This window comes from Helianthus annuus, chromosome 2 (genome assembly GCF_002127325.2).
Source record: "Helianthus annuus cultivar XRQ/B chromosome 2, HanXRQr2.0-SUNRISE, whole genome shotgun sequence".
Classification (NCBI taxonomy): domain Eukaryota; kingdom Viridiplantae; phylum Streptophyta; class Magnoliopsida; order Asterales; family Asteraceae; genus Helianthus; species Helianthus annuus.
In genome coordinates this window covers 132313493-132332894 of record NC_035434.2, presented here as the reverse complement: position 1 = coordinate 132332894, position 19402 = coordinate 132313493, and the positions used below count along the sequence as shown (strand labels likewise).

General features: G+C 34.1%; 1 protein-coding gene and 1 long non-coding RNA gene across 2 annotated transcripts; one reads left to right on the top strand and one right to left on the bottom strand.

Moving 5' to 3' along the window:
* Window positions 1–51: 51 nt before the first annotated feature.
* LOC110905794 lies at window positions 52–1376 on the bottom strand. Its single transcript, XR_002573427.2, has 3 exons — window positions 1264–1376; window positions 737–790; window positions 52–255 (listed from the first exon to the last, which is right to left on the bottom strand). It is a non-coding gene; the product is annotated as an uncharacterized LOC110905794 (long non-coding RNA).
* A 13766-nt stretch (window positions 1377–15142) lies between these two features.
* On the top strand, window positions 15143–17983 carry LOC110922266 (BAG family molecular chaperone regulator 1). Its single transcript, XM_022166575.2, has 4 exons — window positions 15143–15723; window positions 16208–16464; window positions 16576–16722; window positions 17546–17983. The coding sequence occupies exons 1-4, from the start codon at window positions 15477–15479 to the stop codon at window positions 17675–17677; spliced, it is 783 nt and encodes a 260-aa protein (XP_022022267.1). The 5' UTR covers window positions 15143–15476; the 3' UTR covers window positions 17678–17983.
* Window positions 17984–19402: the final 1419 nt, after the last annotated feature.

Below are 19402 nucleotides of genomic sequence, written 5' to 3'. Positions count from 1 at the left end.
AATTTTACAAAATTTGGGCATGACCCGTCCTAAAACGAGTATACTCCTGTTTGAACCATAATCAAGACAAATACCATTCTACAAGATACTACTAAAACCAAAACATTGAATGCTAAAAAGTGTGTCTACCAACAAATTGTACAAAAAGATATTTTGACCCAAAACATTAGTATCAACTAGCGGAAGCGCTTGGCATCACATATGAAGAACACGTGCTCGCTCCAATTCGTCGAGTCGCCTAAATTGAGGATTTACCTACATTTAACAACAAGCTTTAGAAAGTTAGTCATAATACTTATTTTGCTTACGATACCACTTTATAGTTGCATTCGTTTATATACTTTCATTACTCTTACGCATTCGATTACCCATTTAAATGGGTTAAGGCATATACTCTCATAATGAGATTCAAGCATACCACTTACGACCCGGTAACATCGGGTTAATTGCTTTTAACATAAATCTTTCGTTCTATCCGTATAACGGATTGAACTTCATACTTTCGTTATTGCATTCACGATCACCCGTACTAAACGGTTGGTACCATATTCTTACTCGACATGATTCGACTCGAACCGGTCGACTTGCATAGCATAATATAACCTTCGTTAGCATAACCAAATCCGCAAGGGATTTGCTATCTACTACTTTCTAACCACCATAATCATTGTAACAAGGGTTGTTTTTAATAACATAAACGAAATGTAAATAAGGTTTTGTATGCAACGGAACATACCTCGGTCTTGCGTGCCTTCCGTTTTCTTAGTGCTCGTACCTTCTTCCTTCACGCCTACATTACAACATTCATTCATTCATTTAGTCTATCTACTTCATTCTACCATTTTCCATGTTACACATACATTTATCTCTTAAGCATTTCATCAAACACTTGGTAGGCATCATAATTAAGGTATAAGGTACAAGTCTTTAAAGCATATCTTTACTAGTTCATCATCATCCAACATTCACATCTATTCTAATTGCATAATTATTTCCTCCTATATCAATTTATCTAGCATTCAAGTGTTACAAACGAGATCATATATCAAGATAACATACAATCTTAATCATTATGATCTTCCTAATCATAACATAATTTCACAAAGTGGGTTTTCACTACAACCCTTCGTATAACCTAAATCAAACATGATTCTTGTTCTAGAAAGCAATTTCTAACTCAGATTTCCTACAATTGATACAAGAAATCGTGATTGGGTTTAACCCCTCATTCTACAAATCATATTTTCAGAAAATTAAGCTTACCACTTAAGAAATTGGGGTTAGCTATTCGAATTTAATGACTCATGCACTGGATTAGCTTGAGAATTTGGATTCAATTGCTTGATTTGCTTGAGCTAGGGTTTCCCCTTCCCCTGCCTTGTTTGATCGATCCCCCAGACACACTTACAGTGTGTTTGGGGTTATAATTGTTTTATTTATTTAACTTAACATCTTTACACTTTCACCCCCTTTACTTAGTTGTTAATTACAATTCTAATCTTAAAACCACATTTAACTACCATCTTGCCATAAACCCATAACTATGTTAAGTCTATTATTTATCCTCACTTATTTTATTGTGTTATCGTTTTTGGGGCGTTACACATCATGGATTCAATTGGTCAAATGCAGTGGCACAAGTGGAAGCACTCAAACTTTCTAAAGCAGCACCAGCATATCACTGCACGATGGCTTAGACTGGCGAACCGATATCGCCACTACAAGAAACGGGTACCTTTAGTGGCGCCATGTGTCGCCACTAAAAGCCTTTTTTATCGTCGCTAAAGGGTCGCCGGAATAGATCGGCCGCTATTGCCCTTTTTGTAGCCGCTATTGCCTTGCCGGAGTTTTGCCTGAAAAGAGTTTGTTTCAGTGCTCCAATGTGCCAAACAGTTGGCAATATCAACTGCCTCTGTTCATCAAATATATGTAATCAATAACAAAAAGATACACTCAGCTAATCATATATATAACATATGTTACATAAAGATGTTTTTTTTACATAAAACTACAAATCTCATATATCTAAGCAAACATATCTCATATATTTAATCCATTCAAATCTCCGGTGACGATGAAGATGCTCCGGTGAAAATGAAGGTGCTCCGATGATGCTCCGGTGAAGATGCAGGTGCTCTGGTGATGCTCCGGTGAAGATGAAGGTGCTCTGGTGATGCTCTGGTGAAGATGCAGGTGCTCCGGTGATGCTCCGGTGAAGATGCAGGTGCTCCAGTGACGAAGGAGGATGCTCCGGTGACGGATTATTGTCGTTATTTGTAACGGCTGGGAAGAAGCATGATTTGTGTTTGTTTTGAAGACAAGAAGATGAAATTGTATTTGAAGTGTGAGAAGATGGGGTTGTTGTTGAAAATAATAAGAAGATACGTGTTTGTTTCAGGAGAAGAAGATGACCCTCAGATCATCATTTAATCAACGGCCAGGAGCAGGCCTTGGAGTAGCACACGGATCGGAATCAATAGCGGCGATACTCTGATGCTGGTATTTCTTTTTATCGCCGCTATTGCTATACGTCGCCGGTATTGATCATTGTGGCCGGTATTTCCGGCGCCGCTAATACTATACGTTTCTTGTAGTGCGTGCACTGACACGGTAACCACTCTCTTATGTTCTGATCTTTGTAGAAGTAAACTTGCACAAATAAGAGCTCATAACTTTAATTTGATTTACGACTATAACAGTGCAACTGCTAAGTGCATCAGCCTTAAAGAAAGCAACAAGTTGCTTACTAAAACGGTTGAAGCACAAAAGAAGGACATAGCTCAACTTCACAAGGATCTTAACCACCATCAATGTTGGGTTTATGATTATAAAAAGAGACCTAATGTAAAAATTATGGAACTTGATTCTGTGAGAGCTGAGCTAGATCCTTGACCCTGGCAGGTTACGTCTCAAGTCAAGTAATTGCAATTCAAAACCCTGAAAGAACAGTGGTGCCTGTTACACCTGTGTAGACATCGTCAAGTTCAGGAGGAAGTGGAACAGGAAAGGCTTTGATGGTTCATGAGCATCATGGATTCAATTGGTCAAATGCAGTGGCACAAGTGGAAGCACTCAAACTTTTTGAAGCAGCACCAGCATATCACTGCACGATGGCTTAGACTGATGAACCAATATCGCCACTACAAGAAATGGGTACCTTTAGTGGCGCCATGTGTCACCGCTAAAAGCCTTTTTTGTCGTCGCTAAAGGGTCGCTGGAATAGATCGGCCGCTATTGCCCTTTTTGTCGCTGCTATTGCCTTTTAGCCGGAGTTTTGCCTGAAAAGAGTTTGTTTCAGTGCTCCAATGTGCCAAACAGTTGGCAATATCAACTGCCTCTGTTCATCAAATATATGTAATCAATAATAAAAAGATACACTCAGCTGATTATATATATAACATATGTTACATAAAGATGTTTATTACATAAAACTACAAATCTCATATATTTAAGCAAACATATCTCATATATTTAATCCATTCAAATCTCCGGTGACGATGAAGATGCTCCGGTGAAAATGAAGGTGCTCCGGTGATGCTCCGGTGAAGATGCAGGTGCTCCGGTGATGCTCCGGTGAAGATGAAGGTGCTCTGGTGATGCTCTGGTGAAGATGCAGGTACTCCGGTGATGCTCCGGTGAAGATGCAGGTGCTCTAGTGACGAAGGAGGATGCTCCGGTGACGGATTATTGTCGTTATTTGTAACGGCTGGGAAGAAGCATGATTTGTGTTTGTTTTGAAGAGAAGAATATGAAATTGTATTTGAAGTGTGAGAAGATGTTGTTTTGTGAGAAGATGGGGTTGTTCTTTGTAAGACCCTAACACGCTTTAACTGAAAAGACGCAGCGGAAATACGTACCATACAATTTCTTTCATTATAAACATTTTGACTTACTTGAAAGTTCATTTTAAAATAACTCTTTTACAATATATGCATCCTTCGTACTCATTTAATAAAATAAAAGCATGACTTATGTTTATCAAATTACATACTCAAGCATTCCCGTACAATCTATCTTGTGACTCGGTCTTTGATCACTACTCCTCGTGATGATAATCTGTGATTCGTACAACCTGCACCCACCACATACATTCGCAACATTAGCATACATTATATACAAACAAGATTCTCAATCATGTAGTCTCGTTACGTTATATCCACATATACTTTCCATCCCGTTATCTTTCTAGATTTAATCATTCCATCCGGGTGTCTAATCCTTGGCTAAACTTCAATAATGTACCTGCATTACATTTCATTCTCGAAGCACACTGTTAATAAGGTCAATACTTAAATGTATTGAAACCACGTATACAATACATACATAACTACGTGCATACATACATACCTTTACTTGCATACATACGCATCTACTTACATACATACATGATTACGTCTTCACATACGTACTTACATACATGTCACATTCACTTATTGTAAGTTGAGCCTTATCTATAAACATATCAACACAAATCAATGCAATTACAAACAAACATAACTGACTAACTTCCAACAAACATGATGAACATTCCATTAACATGATGAACATTTCAGTAACATGATGAACACTTCAGTAACATGATGAACATTCCAGTAACATGATGAACATTCAGCAACATAATGAACATTCCATTAACACGGTGAACATTCAGCAACATAATGAACATTCTATTAACACGATGAACATTTAGCAACATAATGAACATTCTATTAACACGATGAACATTCAGCAACATAATGAACATTCCATTAACACGGTGAACATTCAGCAACATAATGTACATTCTATTAACACGATGAACATTCATCAACATAATGAACATTCTATTAACACGGTGAACATTCAGCAACATAATGAACATTCTATTAACATGATGAATATTCAACAACATAATGAACATTCCATTAACACGGTGAACATTCAGCAACATAATGAACATTTTATTAACACGGTGAACATTCAGCAACATAATGAACATTCCATTAACACGATGAACATTCAGCAACAAAATGCACATTCCCTTAACACGATGAACATTCAGCAACATAATGCACATTCCATTAACACAATGAACATTAAGCAACATAATGCACATTCCATTAACACAATGAACATTCATCAACATAATGCACATTCCATTAACACGATGAAACTATCATCTTAATTTACATTAAGGATAGACGAAGTTCATATGAACTTACCTTGGTACTTACCCTTACCCGTAAATTCTTACTTGGTTTCCATATATACAACATACCAAACTTCATTTTGTAACACCCTTGCTTTAATTAATATAATACTTTATATAAATTTCGTAAAAATACATGTTTATACGATTACACGTAGTATGACAATACGAGTTTGCTAAAACTTTTACAATTTAAAAGTTAATAAACAACTTAATGTAATTGAATTCGTCGTTTAAAAGATACAACGAAACGTCGCGCGGAAGCTTTTAACTTTATCGTGTTCGGTTCTTCTTCGAGCTTGATCTTCATCCGGGCACTCTTGGCAATCACTTATGATCAAAACTTAAAAGTTAGTTTTAATAGTTAAATAACAAGTTTAAACAAGTTATATGGGTCAAACAAACAAAATTAAACATTTTTCAAGTTCAGGGGGGCTAGGCGTCACGCCTAGGGGCTAGACACCCCACCTAGCCCCCTTTTTGGCAGACTGTTCATATTATGTTACTGTACATACCCAGCATGACCCGATTTCACGGAAACGAGCATAACTCTCTCGCCGTTTTACCCGATTCTTTTTCCTACGTGTCCATAATTTAATTCTCCATCTAATAGAGTTAAAATCCAACATCCAACATAATAAAATTTCAGACTTTTAACTCTTCGGCTTATTACCCTTTTTAGCAACTTTTTACCTGTTCGTGATTTCATCTAACAAACTTATTTGTGGCCCTTGTTTTTTTGTAAACATATTATTATGATTATTTCCTATTGTACAAGGTTCAAATCACGGGTTATTACACATTCTTAACCCGTTTCGCTAATACTTCAATTTTAACCCGTTAGGGGTATTTACGCATTTTAGTCTAGAACTTGTGCTTTTCTTTTGATACTACAAAATTTCCATGTCTAATCAACTACAAATATTCCACCACAACTATTTTGTGGTGGATTTAACACATGAACACCCTTTTTCCTAATTTTACCCATCGGTTGGTCATTTTTTGCAATTGACTATTTCTAGGCGTTCGACCCACAAATGTTTTTGCCTAGAACTTTTATACACATCTAAGGGTTACAAACTCATAATATAAGTTTCTAAAAAACCTCTAAGGGTCGTTTACACTGTTTACCTATTAAGGGCTCTTTAGTCACATTTAATCCTTCATTTTTGAAATGAAGGATTTCGGCTAGATATTTGACCTTCTTTGCACTTTTAACTATAAGTCCATATATGCGTACCTGGCTCGGGTCATAGCATTGACCCGTTTACATACCTCTTGCTTTAAATTTTCTAATTAAAGCAACGCAACACATGTTATTACCTGTAATCACAAAACTCAACAACTAATCGTCAATTATTAATGTCAAATGGTATTAACACACCATTTGACCCGTTTAGTCGACATGACCATTTATCAACTTATGATGGTATATTAATTTCATCGTGATCCTTGAACCAATTCCGGTTCGCGCCGTGAGTTTTACTACATAAAAGACATTTTCTTAATGTGTCCGACCCGTTATAACTTTTACCAAATGGTGTCTTTATTTTCTTTTGTTTTCACTATTATTTTAACTAATAGTTTGACCCGTTTGGTTGTCGAGTGAATTCCATCACCTCATTGATATACCAACTCAACCATTTTCGCTATATCACTTTAAACATATTTTAACTAAGCTTGTCTGTATAAATGTAACGAGACGACAAGTCGCGTACCTTTAAAGCGTTCCCTTCAAGCGCATGTCCACTCCAGTTTGTCCGCTTGAAAACTCGACTCCTTTGTCTATAGAGTTCAATCAACGATGTGTTTAGAACTCCATTCATGATGTATAACGCATATTTCAGAATGTCATTCGAATATGCGTTTTTATTCGAAACTTAACATCTTAGCTTTCTCTTAGGCGTTTTAACAAACCCCTTATAGGCAGAAATTTACATGATTCATTATCAAGTTCATAACTTGTCATATAGCCAAATTTAACATCTATCGGTCTATTTTATATAAAGGTTAACATCAATAAATCAGAAATCGCTTCATAAATATCAAATTACACTAGAAGAACATTTGAAATCCTAGTGTTCATCAAATTCTACATAACCCACTAATCACCTACAAAGGTGTTCATGGATTTTACTAAAACTTCACATGATTTCAACTTATATTTGTCTAGGGTTTGTCCCTAGACACTATGTTGTTCCTAATTCATCATAAAACAACCATGCAACCATGAATTTCAGATTTTCCCAAGTTCATGAGAATTTCGAGTTGAGAGTTTTCATCAAATTCTACATACCTTGTAATCCTCTTGTGATGAGGATCAATAATCCATGCTCGATTTTTGATTTTAACTTGGTTTGAGCCTTCAATTTGTGAGATTAGTGAGTTGTTAGGGTATTGAGAGTGGGGGTCGCCCTCCTCCTCCTGTTGATCGAACCAGGCACCTAAATGGTGTGTTTGGTTTTATTTATTTATTTTTACTTAATAATATAAGTTTAGATTTTAACAACATAGGCCCCTCTACTTTTATTTAGTTTATAACTTGATATTTTGTTCTTTCATGTAATAACAAGACTTGTACTAGGTTATTTATTACCTAGTTACTTTATCTTGTTCTCAACCCGTTTTATTTTAAGTCCCGTTAAATCACGGGGCCTTTTATATACCTTGCTTTCTCAAAGTATTTCTCATCCTTTTAATAAATATTAGATTTATTTAATTAAATCCTAAATTTTACCGGGTAAGTTTTACCACTAACTGTATTTTACCCGCCCCGTAGTATTAACGGAGTTTGATTACCAAACCCGTTTCGGATGTTACAAGTCTACCCCCCTTAAAGAGGTTTCGTCCCCGAAACCTTATTTACGTAGTTCATTGGTTTAATCAAACGAACCTAGTTTCGCTTTCAAGGCTCCCGTTTCTTTTGGTCAAAAGTTTTCATGTATACTGACGCGCACGTCTTTCATGTGTAAGGCCTCGCGGGCCGTTACTTACAGCTTATAACCCTTTATTTTTATTGATTGTGTTGTCATTTGACCACTTAGTCTTGTTTGTCTCTTAACAGGTTTATCCCGCGCTTGTGTTATATTAACAAGCGCTTGTATTTGTTATGACGCTTTCTTAACTTCGAATAGTTTTACCGGCTAGACTAATTAGTCGCCGTCACTTCATACCCCGTAACCCTAGTTACAACGTGATCATTTTCTATATTTCTTTTCTTGTCCGTGAGCGTGTCACGTCACGTTTAAGTTTAATTCAACTTTTCTTTATCATACTTCTTCTTTTCGAATGTAGCGTCTTGCATCTATCGATGTTAAGACCCATACTCTTTGATATTCGTTATTTCCGAATATGTCTTGTAGTATTCATATTTGTTAAAACGTTATTTCTTACTAAAACTGAATTTTAGTTTAATGTTTTTCTCTTTAACTACGTCAATTACTCATATCAAGAAAATTGACAACCCATAATTTATTCTTTTCCGTTCTCGTTTTACGCGGGGAATCGTAACAAGTTCCCTCACCTTACACTATTGACCCGTAGGTTCCTTCACTTAACCTCGTAGGCTATTTCCCTAAGCTTTCACCTCTTTAGGCGAGGCCCTTATGATCCCTTTGCTTCAATTCATGACCCGTGGGTCATTTTGGCCCCGTAGACCTTTACACTAATTAATATCCCGTAGGTTATGATGATCCCGTAGATCATCTTTTATACGAGTCTTTATTCAAATGTGTATACGTTTATATACGCATATGGCATTAAGGCACCCCTTTTTATGTTTAGAATTATTCACTTTTACCTTTTGGATTTCGTTTGACCTTGACCATAGTCTAAGGCTACATTGTTTTCTTTTGAATTATCTTTCCAACTTCGTGACTTCTAACGTCAATTACACATCGGTTTGCCCTACACTTACCGTTACCCGGTTCATACTTTTACTCCTTTACAACCCATTACCGGGGTCCTTCTATCTTATTGTTTTTAGCTTTCCGGTTCACCGGTTTGCGTTTTCCTATTATATTAAGCGTTATTCCTTAATTGACTCGTTTGACTCATTTTGGGTGAATTTTCATTGCTTATGAATGTCAAACTTCATTCTTTATTTGACCCGTTCAACTTTGAAATGGTTGAATGTAATTACTAAAATTTATGTTTGCGAAAATTCTTGTCATCTTTTAGTCTTGACTCATATTCCGAGTCTTTTGACTTTCTATTTCGCGTTCTCGTCTCTCGGTTTACGCATTCACCCACAATCCTACCCGTCCATCGGGTATCTTTACCGTAATCATTATTAAGTAACCATTCTTATATGGTTTTAGACATCATTTTAATCTATTTGGTCGTCTTAGCGAAATCCATCGCTTTTATTCAATTAAGTCCTTTATTCATTATTTAATTCGTTTGACTTGTCCACGTGAATTTCATCACTTATGTCAGTCAAACCTTTATCCCTTGCCTTAGCATTCTTATTAGTTGGTTTGTATTTTCATTTACTGCGATCTTTGTCCCTTCTCTTGGGCTCGTCATTTTAACGTAATACGCTTCCGTCGTCCGACTTGCGTTTACGTTTACTATCAAACATCTTATTTATTTGATTCATTTGGGGTACCATTTAAGTTAGTCCCATTCACCCCGCCCTTACTACCTCAGACGTAAATGTGTCCGCTATAAGAAGCTCATGGTATCATATGCCACTACTTACTTGGCCAGAGTAAGCAATCAGCACATGATACACATGAACCTTTTATAGCTTTCACATCACACCCTATGTAAGTAATGCCTCTTTTTATTTTATATCTCTGATTTCATTTAGTAAAACTTTATTTAATTGCAAAACAACAATCATTAGTTTTACTAGTTTTACATTTGAACATATAAAATGTTATTCCTTTCTATCGAACTATTATATAATCACGTTTGTTAATGTGATCGCTACTTTTCTCAATACATTATACTGAGAGTTTTCCACTTGGATAATTACCCCCCGTCCAAGTTTCCATATGAACTAATCCTATTATTTCTTTGTTATTCATCGTCGTGAATAACACATATTTCTATCAAACTTCTTTTAGAAACATCATCCTGAATAGATATCCTATTCAAGTTTTATCAGATATATGCAACCGTTATCCCCTACGTGTTTGTTGCATATTACTACTTATGCAATTAAATTTAAAAGCGTGCACCTGGTAACGCTTGCCCTAACGGGCTTCTCTTGCTGTGAACTTTGTTCGCGATCATCACGCGATTTAGGTCCTCAATGAGTGTGCTCAGCTTGTCATACATTGGACCGTTCCACCATCATATCTACAATTCATTCAACTCTCGTCATCTTCAGATGCGAGTGTCCTTCAACTAGACATTTACAAAAGTTAGTAATTTCGACATTAATGAATGCCCGTAGTATAATACAAGGCTTTTCTACTATACGCATCAACGCGTGTAATTTCGTTGACTATATCTACTCTATATCGTTTTTATTGGTGTAACGTGTATTACACGATAACCATATGGGTTGTTTACAACACTTTAGCATGCTAAATTATTAACATACACGTACTTACCGGATTTGCGATCAAGCCTCGAACCGAACACCAATCTTTATTTAGAGCATATGGTTTAAGTCCAAGCATGGTTTTCCCCACCATACTTGAATCTCTTAAACCAGGGCTCTGATACCAACTTGTAACACCCTTGCTTTAATTAATACAATACTTTATATAAATTTCGTAAAAATACATGTTTATACGATTACACGTAGTATGACAATACGAGTTTACTAAAACTTTTACAATTTAAAAGTTAATAAACAACTTAATGTAATTGAATTCGTCGTTTAAAAGATACGACGAAACGTCGCGCTTAAGCTTTTAACTTTATCGTGTTCGGTTCTTCTTCGAGCTTGATCTTCATTCGGGCACTCTTGACAATCACCTATGATCAAAACCAACTTAAAAGTTAGTTTTGATAGTTAAATAACAAGTTTAAACAAGTTATATGGGTCAAACAAACAAAATTAAACATTTTTCAAGTTCAGGGGGGCTAGGCGTCACGCCTAGGGGCTAAACGCCCCACCTAGCCCCCTTTTTGGCAGACTGTTCATATTATGTTACTGTACATACCCAACATGACCCGATTTCATGGAAACGAGCATAACTCTCTCGTTTTTAATCCGTTTTACCCGATTCTTTTTCCTATGCGTCCGTAATTTAATTCTCCATCTAATTGAGTTAAAATCCAACATCCAACATAATAAAATTTCAGACTTTTAACTCTTCGGCTTATTACCCTTTTTACCAACTTTTTACCCGTTCGTGATTTCATCTAACAAACTTGTTTGTGGCCGTTGTTTCTTTTGTAAATATATTATTATGATTATTTCCTATTGTACAAGGTTCAAATCATGGGTTATTACACATTCTTAACCCGTTTCGCTAATACTTCTATTTTGACCCGTTAGGGGTATTTACGCATTTTAGTCTAGAACTTGTGCTTTTCTTTTGATACTACATAATTTCCATGTCTAATTAACTACAAATATTCCACCACAACTATTTTGTGGTGGATTTAACACATGAACCCCTTTTTTTCCCAATTTTACCCATCGGTTGGTCATTTTTCGCAATTGACTATTTCTAGGCGTTCGACCCACAAATGTTTTTGCCTAGAACTTTTTATACACATCTAAGGGTTACAAACTCATAATATAAGTTTCTAAACAACATCTAAGGGTCGTTTACACTGTTTACCTATTAAGGGCTCTTTGGTCACATTTAATCCTTCATTTTTGAAATGAAGGATTTCGGCTAGATATTTGACCTTCTTTGCACTTTTAACTATAAGTCCATATATGCGTACCTGGCTCGGGTCATAGCATTGACCCGTTTACATACCTCTTGCTTTAAATTTTCTAATTAAAGCAACGCAACACATGTTATTACCTGTAATCACAAAACTCAACAAGTAGTCGTCAATTATTAATGTCAAATGGTATTAACACACCATTTGACCCGTTTAGTTGACATGACCATTTATCAACGTATGATGGTATATTAATTTCATCATGCTGCTTGAACCAATTCCGGTTCGCGCCGTGAGTTTTACTACATAAAAGACATTTTCTTAATGTGTCCGACCCGTTATAACTTTTACCAAATGGTGTCTTTATTTTCTTTTGTTTTCACTATTATTTTAACTAATAGTTTGACCCGTTTGGTTGTCGAGTGAATTCCATCACCTCATTGATATACCAACTCAACCATTTTCGCTATATCACTTTAAACATATTTTAACTAAGCTTGTCTGTATAAATGTAACGAGACGACAAGTCGCGTACCTTTAAAGCGTTCCCTTCAAGCGCATGTCCACTCCGGTTTGTCCGCTTGAAAACTCGACTCCTTTGTCTATAGAGTTCAATCAACGATGTGTTTAGAACTCCATTCATGATGTATAACGCATATTTCACAATGTCATTCGAATATGCGTTTTTATTCGAAACTTAACATCTTAGCTTTCTCTTAGGCGTTTTAACAAACACCTTATAGGCAGAAATTTACATGATTCATTATCAAGTTCATAACTTGTCATATAGCCAAATTTAACATCAATCGGTCTATTTTATATAAAGGTTAACATCAATAAATCAGAAATCGCTTCATAAATATCAAATTACACTAGAACAACATTGGAAATCCTATTCATCAAATTCTACATAACCCACTAATCACCTATAATGGTGTTCATGGATTTTACTAAAACTTCACATGATTTCAACTTGTATTTGTCTAGGGTTTGTCCCTAGACACTGTGTTGTTCCTAATTCATCATAAAACAAACATGTAACCATGAATTTCAGATTTTCCCAATTTCATGAGAATTTCGAGTTGAGAGTTTTCATCAAATTTTACATACCTTGTAATCCTCTTGTGATGAAGATCAATAATCCATGCTCGATTTTTGATTTTAACTTGGTTTGAGCCTTCAATTTGTGAGATTAGTGAGTTGTTAGGGTGTTGAGAGTGGGGGTCGCCCTCCTCCTCCTGTTGATCGAACCGGGCACCTAAATGGTGTGTTTGGTTTTATTTATTTATTTTTTTACTTAATAATATAAGTTTAGATTTTAACAACATAGGCCCCTCTACTTTTATTTAGTTTATAACTTGATATTTTGTTCTTTCATGTAATAACAAGACTTGTACTAGGTTATTTATTACCTAGTTACTTTATCTTGTTCTCAACCCGTTTTATTTTAAGTCCCGTTAAATCTCGGGGCATTTTATATACTTTTCTTTCTCAAAGTATTTCTCAACCTTTTAATAAATATTAGATTTATTTAATTAAATCCTAAATTTTACCAGGTAAGTTTTACCACCAACTGTATTTTACCCGCCCCGTAGTATTAACGGAGTTTGATTACTAAACCCGTTTTCGGGATGTTACACATTTATAAATAAGAAGTGATTTCGGAAATCACTTACCTCGAGTGCCTGTTTCGTACATGCTTCCTCATATCCTTTCCGTTAGCCTTCCATGCTTTCCCCCATCTTAACATGATCCTATACTTTCATGTCATCATGGTTACCACTTCATTAGTATAAATGCACATTCTAATATTGCATTCATTTCACATTCATATCCTACAATAAACTTTACTCGTCAAATTCCAACAACACAAAGTATAAGCTAGAAGTCGTATCTTTTCATTCCACATAATTCTTCATGTCGTCACAAATACACATATTGATATAGCATGTACTTAATGATTTCTCTAACATAATACTTGTGACAAAAGCCTTATTACATTATTTATGCACAGTTGACTTTCAGAAAATCAACTGTCTATCTTATGAATTATCAATCTAATCTCATACATCCACATCATTATAGTCGATTATACTACGGACATCATATACATTTCATACTCTCATAGCAATACACATATATCTACATGATCATCTAGTTGTATGCACACAAAACATAATCAATTTATTCCATACTAGTAATATCATGATTTTACAATTAACAACATAGTCCAAGCTTAATCAAAATCATGCATAACACATGTTCTATATGATGATTCTAACCCTTTTACATGATCAATTTCATATTAACTCACGGATTATAACATAACCCACTTCCTACATGATCACCAATCTTAGTTTTGAAACATACCTTATGATCCCCTCGTGTTGGTGATCATTAATCCATGCTTGGTTATGGATTTAGGCTTCATCTTGCCTTTCGATTTGATGATCTTCATGATTAGGGTTTGTGGAGCTCTTATGGAGCTCCTGGCTCCTTCACGAACACACACGATATGTGTGTTTATTTGTGTGTTGATTTCTTTTAATTAGTAAATCAACTTTCATCTTATCCACTTTAACCCCTCGAGTTTACTTCTAACACATATTTGGGACCACTCTTCTCTTTTAATAGTTTTTATCATGCACTTAACTAGGTTAAATAGTCTAGTTATTTATTTCATAATATAACGCGTAAGGACATAATTTTAGAATATATACACACTGAATCGAGAGATAACATAAATGAGTCATTATACTAGTGGTTACTGCCTACTTTAAACAACAAGGAGACGTTGGTTCTAATCCTAGCATCTACAAATTCTTTATTTTAGCTTTTTTTTTTGTTAGTGACATTTAATGCTTAATTTTGTCAACTGTATATTTCCCTTTAATTAATGAAATTACTTCGAACTTTGCTAAAAATTACTATTTAAATTACATCCATGTAAATTTTAGTGATTGATAAGTTTATATTAAATAGAGATTTTCGAATAGGGTCCAAATTTTTTATCTTAAACAAGGCAAATAAAATTTGTGATTTTCAAAGACGGGCCTCATTAAAATAAAATGCATGTTAGTGTGGACACCCTTTCTTCCATGGCCATTCCTTTTATTCTTTCCCTCTCCTTATATATACATGCATTTCTATTTTTCTTTTTCCATCAAGGTATCCAAATATACACACACACACTAAGTGTGTAAATTTGTGTGCTTTTCCTTTGAAACACAACCCAAATCAAACCAAACAAAACACTTGATTTTGGTTGCTTTGTTCATAGGTTTTAGGTATACAAAACAAGAGTGTTTCTTTTTTAAAATGTGTCAGAATCTTGATTCTTTCTTCATTCATGGTTTTCCTCCACATTAAGTTTCCAAAAACTTCATGAACACTTTTCAAAAACCCTTCTTTCGTACATTTTCCAACTGTGGATGCTCTGACTATTTCATATATTAGTGTTGCAACTTGACCTGAATCTTCAAGAAGGATGCTAGGTGTTAAATCAAGAAATCTTGGAACAGTTCCGGTGACGACGACACGTGGAGCGGCCACCACGGGTAGTGGTGGTAGGGAGGTGGGTATGGCTGCTTGGGATCTCAGGCCATGTGGAATGCTGGTGCAGAAGAGGAATTCAGATGTTCATCAAAATAAAACCATAGTTCCCACCATTAGAGTCAAAGTCAAATATGGTTCATCCTATCATGAAGTCCACATTAAATCACAAGCAACATTTGGTAATTTGCAAAATTATTAAATTATATTTATTTACATGTTCCAATTTCATGTGCATGATGATGGTGACAATGCATCTTACTAAATATTGAAAGGTGTTTGTAGAAGTTGTGAAAAGACGATATTAACCTTCTTGACATGATTGTTGTGCCAAATTTCATTTGGTATAAATATATGGATATATAGAAAAAATAGATTTTAATATTTCACACTATAATAAATATGCCAATAATAATTCACACTAGTAATTTTAGTAATGGCATACCTATTTTTAACTTTTGTTAACAAGGATAATCTCAATCCAACTTGAAGTAACATTGTTGCTTCAAATAAAAAAAAATGAGGGATTTTTGTTCCAATTAATCAGAAAGTTATAAATATTGCATTATGAATTATTAACCCGTGAATCATTGTTTGGACTATTAAAATCCAGTTTATCCTATTATATATGGTTTGTTAAACGGAAATTTGAACATCGACACGTAGGTGAGTTGAAGAAAATGTTAGCTGGGCCAACGGGATTGAACCCTTTGGATCAAAAACTAGTATACAAAGACAAAGAAAGAGACTCAAAAACATATTTGGATGCAGCTGGAGTCACAGATGGGTCAAGAATGTTATTGTTTATCGATATACTGACTCAAGAAAAAAGGGTTCTCGAGAATGTTAAAACTGCGAAAATTGACAAAGCTAGCACACAGTTACTCGAGATCAGTTCAGAAATCGATAAGCTTGTTAAACAGGTACACCATACACATTTCTAATTGTTTTTCTAACGCCAAACAACTCGAGTTTATGATTTATGAATTAAGTTTTGACATCTTGTATATAAACAACAAAAAAAATGCATATAGGTTGGTAATTTGGAAATAGAGATTTATGGTGGAAAGAAAGTGGTGGAAAAAGCCTTGTTGAATTTGATCGAGTTGTTGATGTCCCAATTGATCAAACTGGATGGAATTGTGGCAGATGGTGATGTGAAGTTGCAGAGGAGAATGCAGGTACATTTGGATCACTCAAATATTAATTTGACATTGTAGATTTTGTTTGAGATTAAAAAAAATGGTGTTGCATGATATAACTTATATTTATGGTCAATATAAAATGAATTTTGGTGTTTATCAAATTACCAAACTAAGGGTGTGTATATCCTACATTGTGATATATTATAGCACCCGCGTGGGACTTTGATGTCTATCGATAAACTTTGGTGGGTCTCACGCTCCTCACTCAAATGAAATCTTTTATTTAAATATAAGAGTTAAATGTCATTTTAGTCTTTATGGTTTGGCGATTTTGCCAGTTTAATCCAAAGGTTTAAAACATTGCCATTTTAGTCCAAATAGTTTCAAACGTTGCCATTTTAGTCCACTGGGTTAACTTCATCCATTTTTTCTGTTAACGAGAAGGGCAATTCGGTCATTTTATATAGCCAAATTGCCCTTCTAGTTAACAGAATTACATATAAAATGATCGAATTGTCCTTCTAGTTAACAGAAAAAATGAATGAAGTTAACCCAGTGAACTAAAATGGCAACGTTTGATACTATTTGGACTAAAATGACAACGTTTCAAACATTTAGACTAAACCGGTAAAATGACCCAAACTACAGGGACTAAAATAGCATTTAGCTCTAAATATAATTTTAATGTAAAACGTATGGAAAAATGTATCTAAGAACTTATTTAATGAAGGTGAGAACATTTTTAAAAGTTTAGGTGACATTGCTTTTTTACATCAGGGACCCTTTTATAGGATATTCACATATGTTCATTAAGCCTTAGAACGAAAATAAATAGTTTATTGTGTTAAAAATAATTCAGGTAAAAAGAGTGCAGAAATATATAGAGTTTCTTGATATGTTGAAGATTCGAAATTCCAAGATCGCAAGCAATGGTAACGAGTGTAATGTACGAGCCCCACTGCAACGCTTGAATAAGATCTCGTTCGAGTAAAATTCGAGGCCAATCTTGGTTACAACTCCATGGAGAAACATTGATTCACAGAAGCTATTATGGAAGTAAAAATTTGCCAAGGGAAGAGCTATAAAGAACATGAACTCTGAAAAGTCTTGGTTGAGATGGCACATCCTTTGTTCTCTTTCGGTATTTAGATACATATGTTCTTTTTTGTCAGTTCCTTTATTTGGGTTGCAATTTGTATATCTTTTTTGTATATAAGATACTAGGTTATTGCCCCGTGTAATACACGGGCTGAATCACAATCACAATATGAAATAAGAAAAAAACATGTTCATAATATGTTCTATTTATATGTAATATAGAGTAATAATAATTATGTTAAGAGTTTTCTCATTTGATTAAAGGAGAATAAATTATTAGTTATTTGACAAGGTAAACTTGTCTAAAAAGAAATGATGTTTTCTATGTAATATGTATAGATAACACGCATAGCACATGAAGAGCAAAATATCATACCTACTACGTAGTATGTAGAATAAAGTGGAGATGAAAATATTATGTGTGTTAAGACTTAAGAGTTTACTCATTTGATCAAAGGGGAATAAATTATTCTTTATTTGATATGGTAAATTTGTCTAAAAAACATAGATGTTTTCTATGTAATATGTATAGATAATATACATAACATATGAAGAGCAAAATATCATACCTACTATGTAGCATGAAATGAGTATGAATTCTAAATATTGAATATTAAATAATGATTGTGATATTCTTCACAAAACTTTAATTATCACAAAAATATAATTTGATACCAAAACAAAAATATGTATAGATAATATACATAACATATGAAGAGTAAAATATCATACCTACTATGTAGAATGAACTGAGTATGAATTCTAAATATTGAATATTAAATAATGATTTGTGATATTCTTCACAAAACTTTAATTATCACAAAAATATAATTTGATACCAAAACAAAAAGTAAAACTGACAAATTTAAAATGACTTTCGATTTACAAGATAAATTCCAATATAATATTTATCCATAAATCAAAGTTAAATTCATAAATTATAGATTAGGATATTTAAATTGTTTCTTAGTTATTTATCCATCAAATCATATTTATTTAATATTAATTAACGTGTAGGATATTTAAATCGCTTCTTAGTTATTTATCCATCACATCATATTTATTTAATATTAATTAATGTGTATTATATGGGAAAATAAAATTATTGATGCCCTTTATGAATGACAAGTGTCCTCAAATTGGTTTATTTTATTATATAGTATAGATGTGGATAGTCAATAATTACTTTGTCATGTACTATAAATATGGCTTATTTTGGTCTATCAAGAATCGATTATTAGGGGTATTTATTTTCGAAAATAGCCTTTTGGTCTAGTGATACCAGATGTTTATCTCAATAAAGTGGTACGAGTTTAAGTCCCACAAAGTGAAAATAGATGGATTTTCAGAGTATATTTTAGGGGGAACGGGGTTAGTAGCGGAGCTAAGATTTTTTTCTATAGTGTCATTTTTTTTTCAATATAGGTTTATACTAACCCGGAGTAAAACATTTTTAAATCGGGTTGTGTGAATGACATATTAAAAAGCCGATATCATTAAAAACGTACAATGTCATTGTCAAAAGAAAAAAAAACAAATAACAAAAATATAAAATCATTTTAAATGTATTTATATAATACGTGTTTATAGTTGCTCCCTACATTCAAGAACCTCTAAA

Coding starts and splice junctions, on each gene's coding strand:
- LOC110922266 (XM_022166575.2), top strand. CDS start 15,477: ATGCTAGGTGTTAAATCAAGAAATCTTGGAACAGTTCCGGTGACGACG. Junction 15,724..16,207: donor TAAATCACAAGCAACATTTG/GTAATTTGCAAA, acceptor ATCGACACGTAG/GTGAGTTGAAGAAAATGTTA. Junction 16,465..16,575: donor TCGATAAGCTTGTTAAACAG/GTACACCATACA, acceptor AAATGCATATAG/GTTGGTAATTTGGAAATAGA.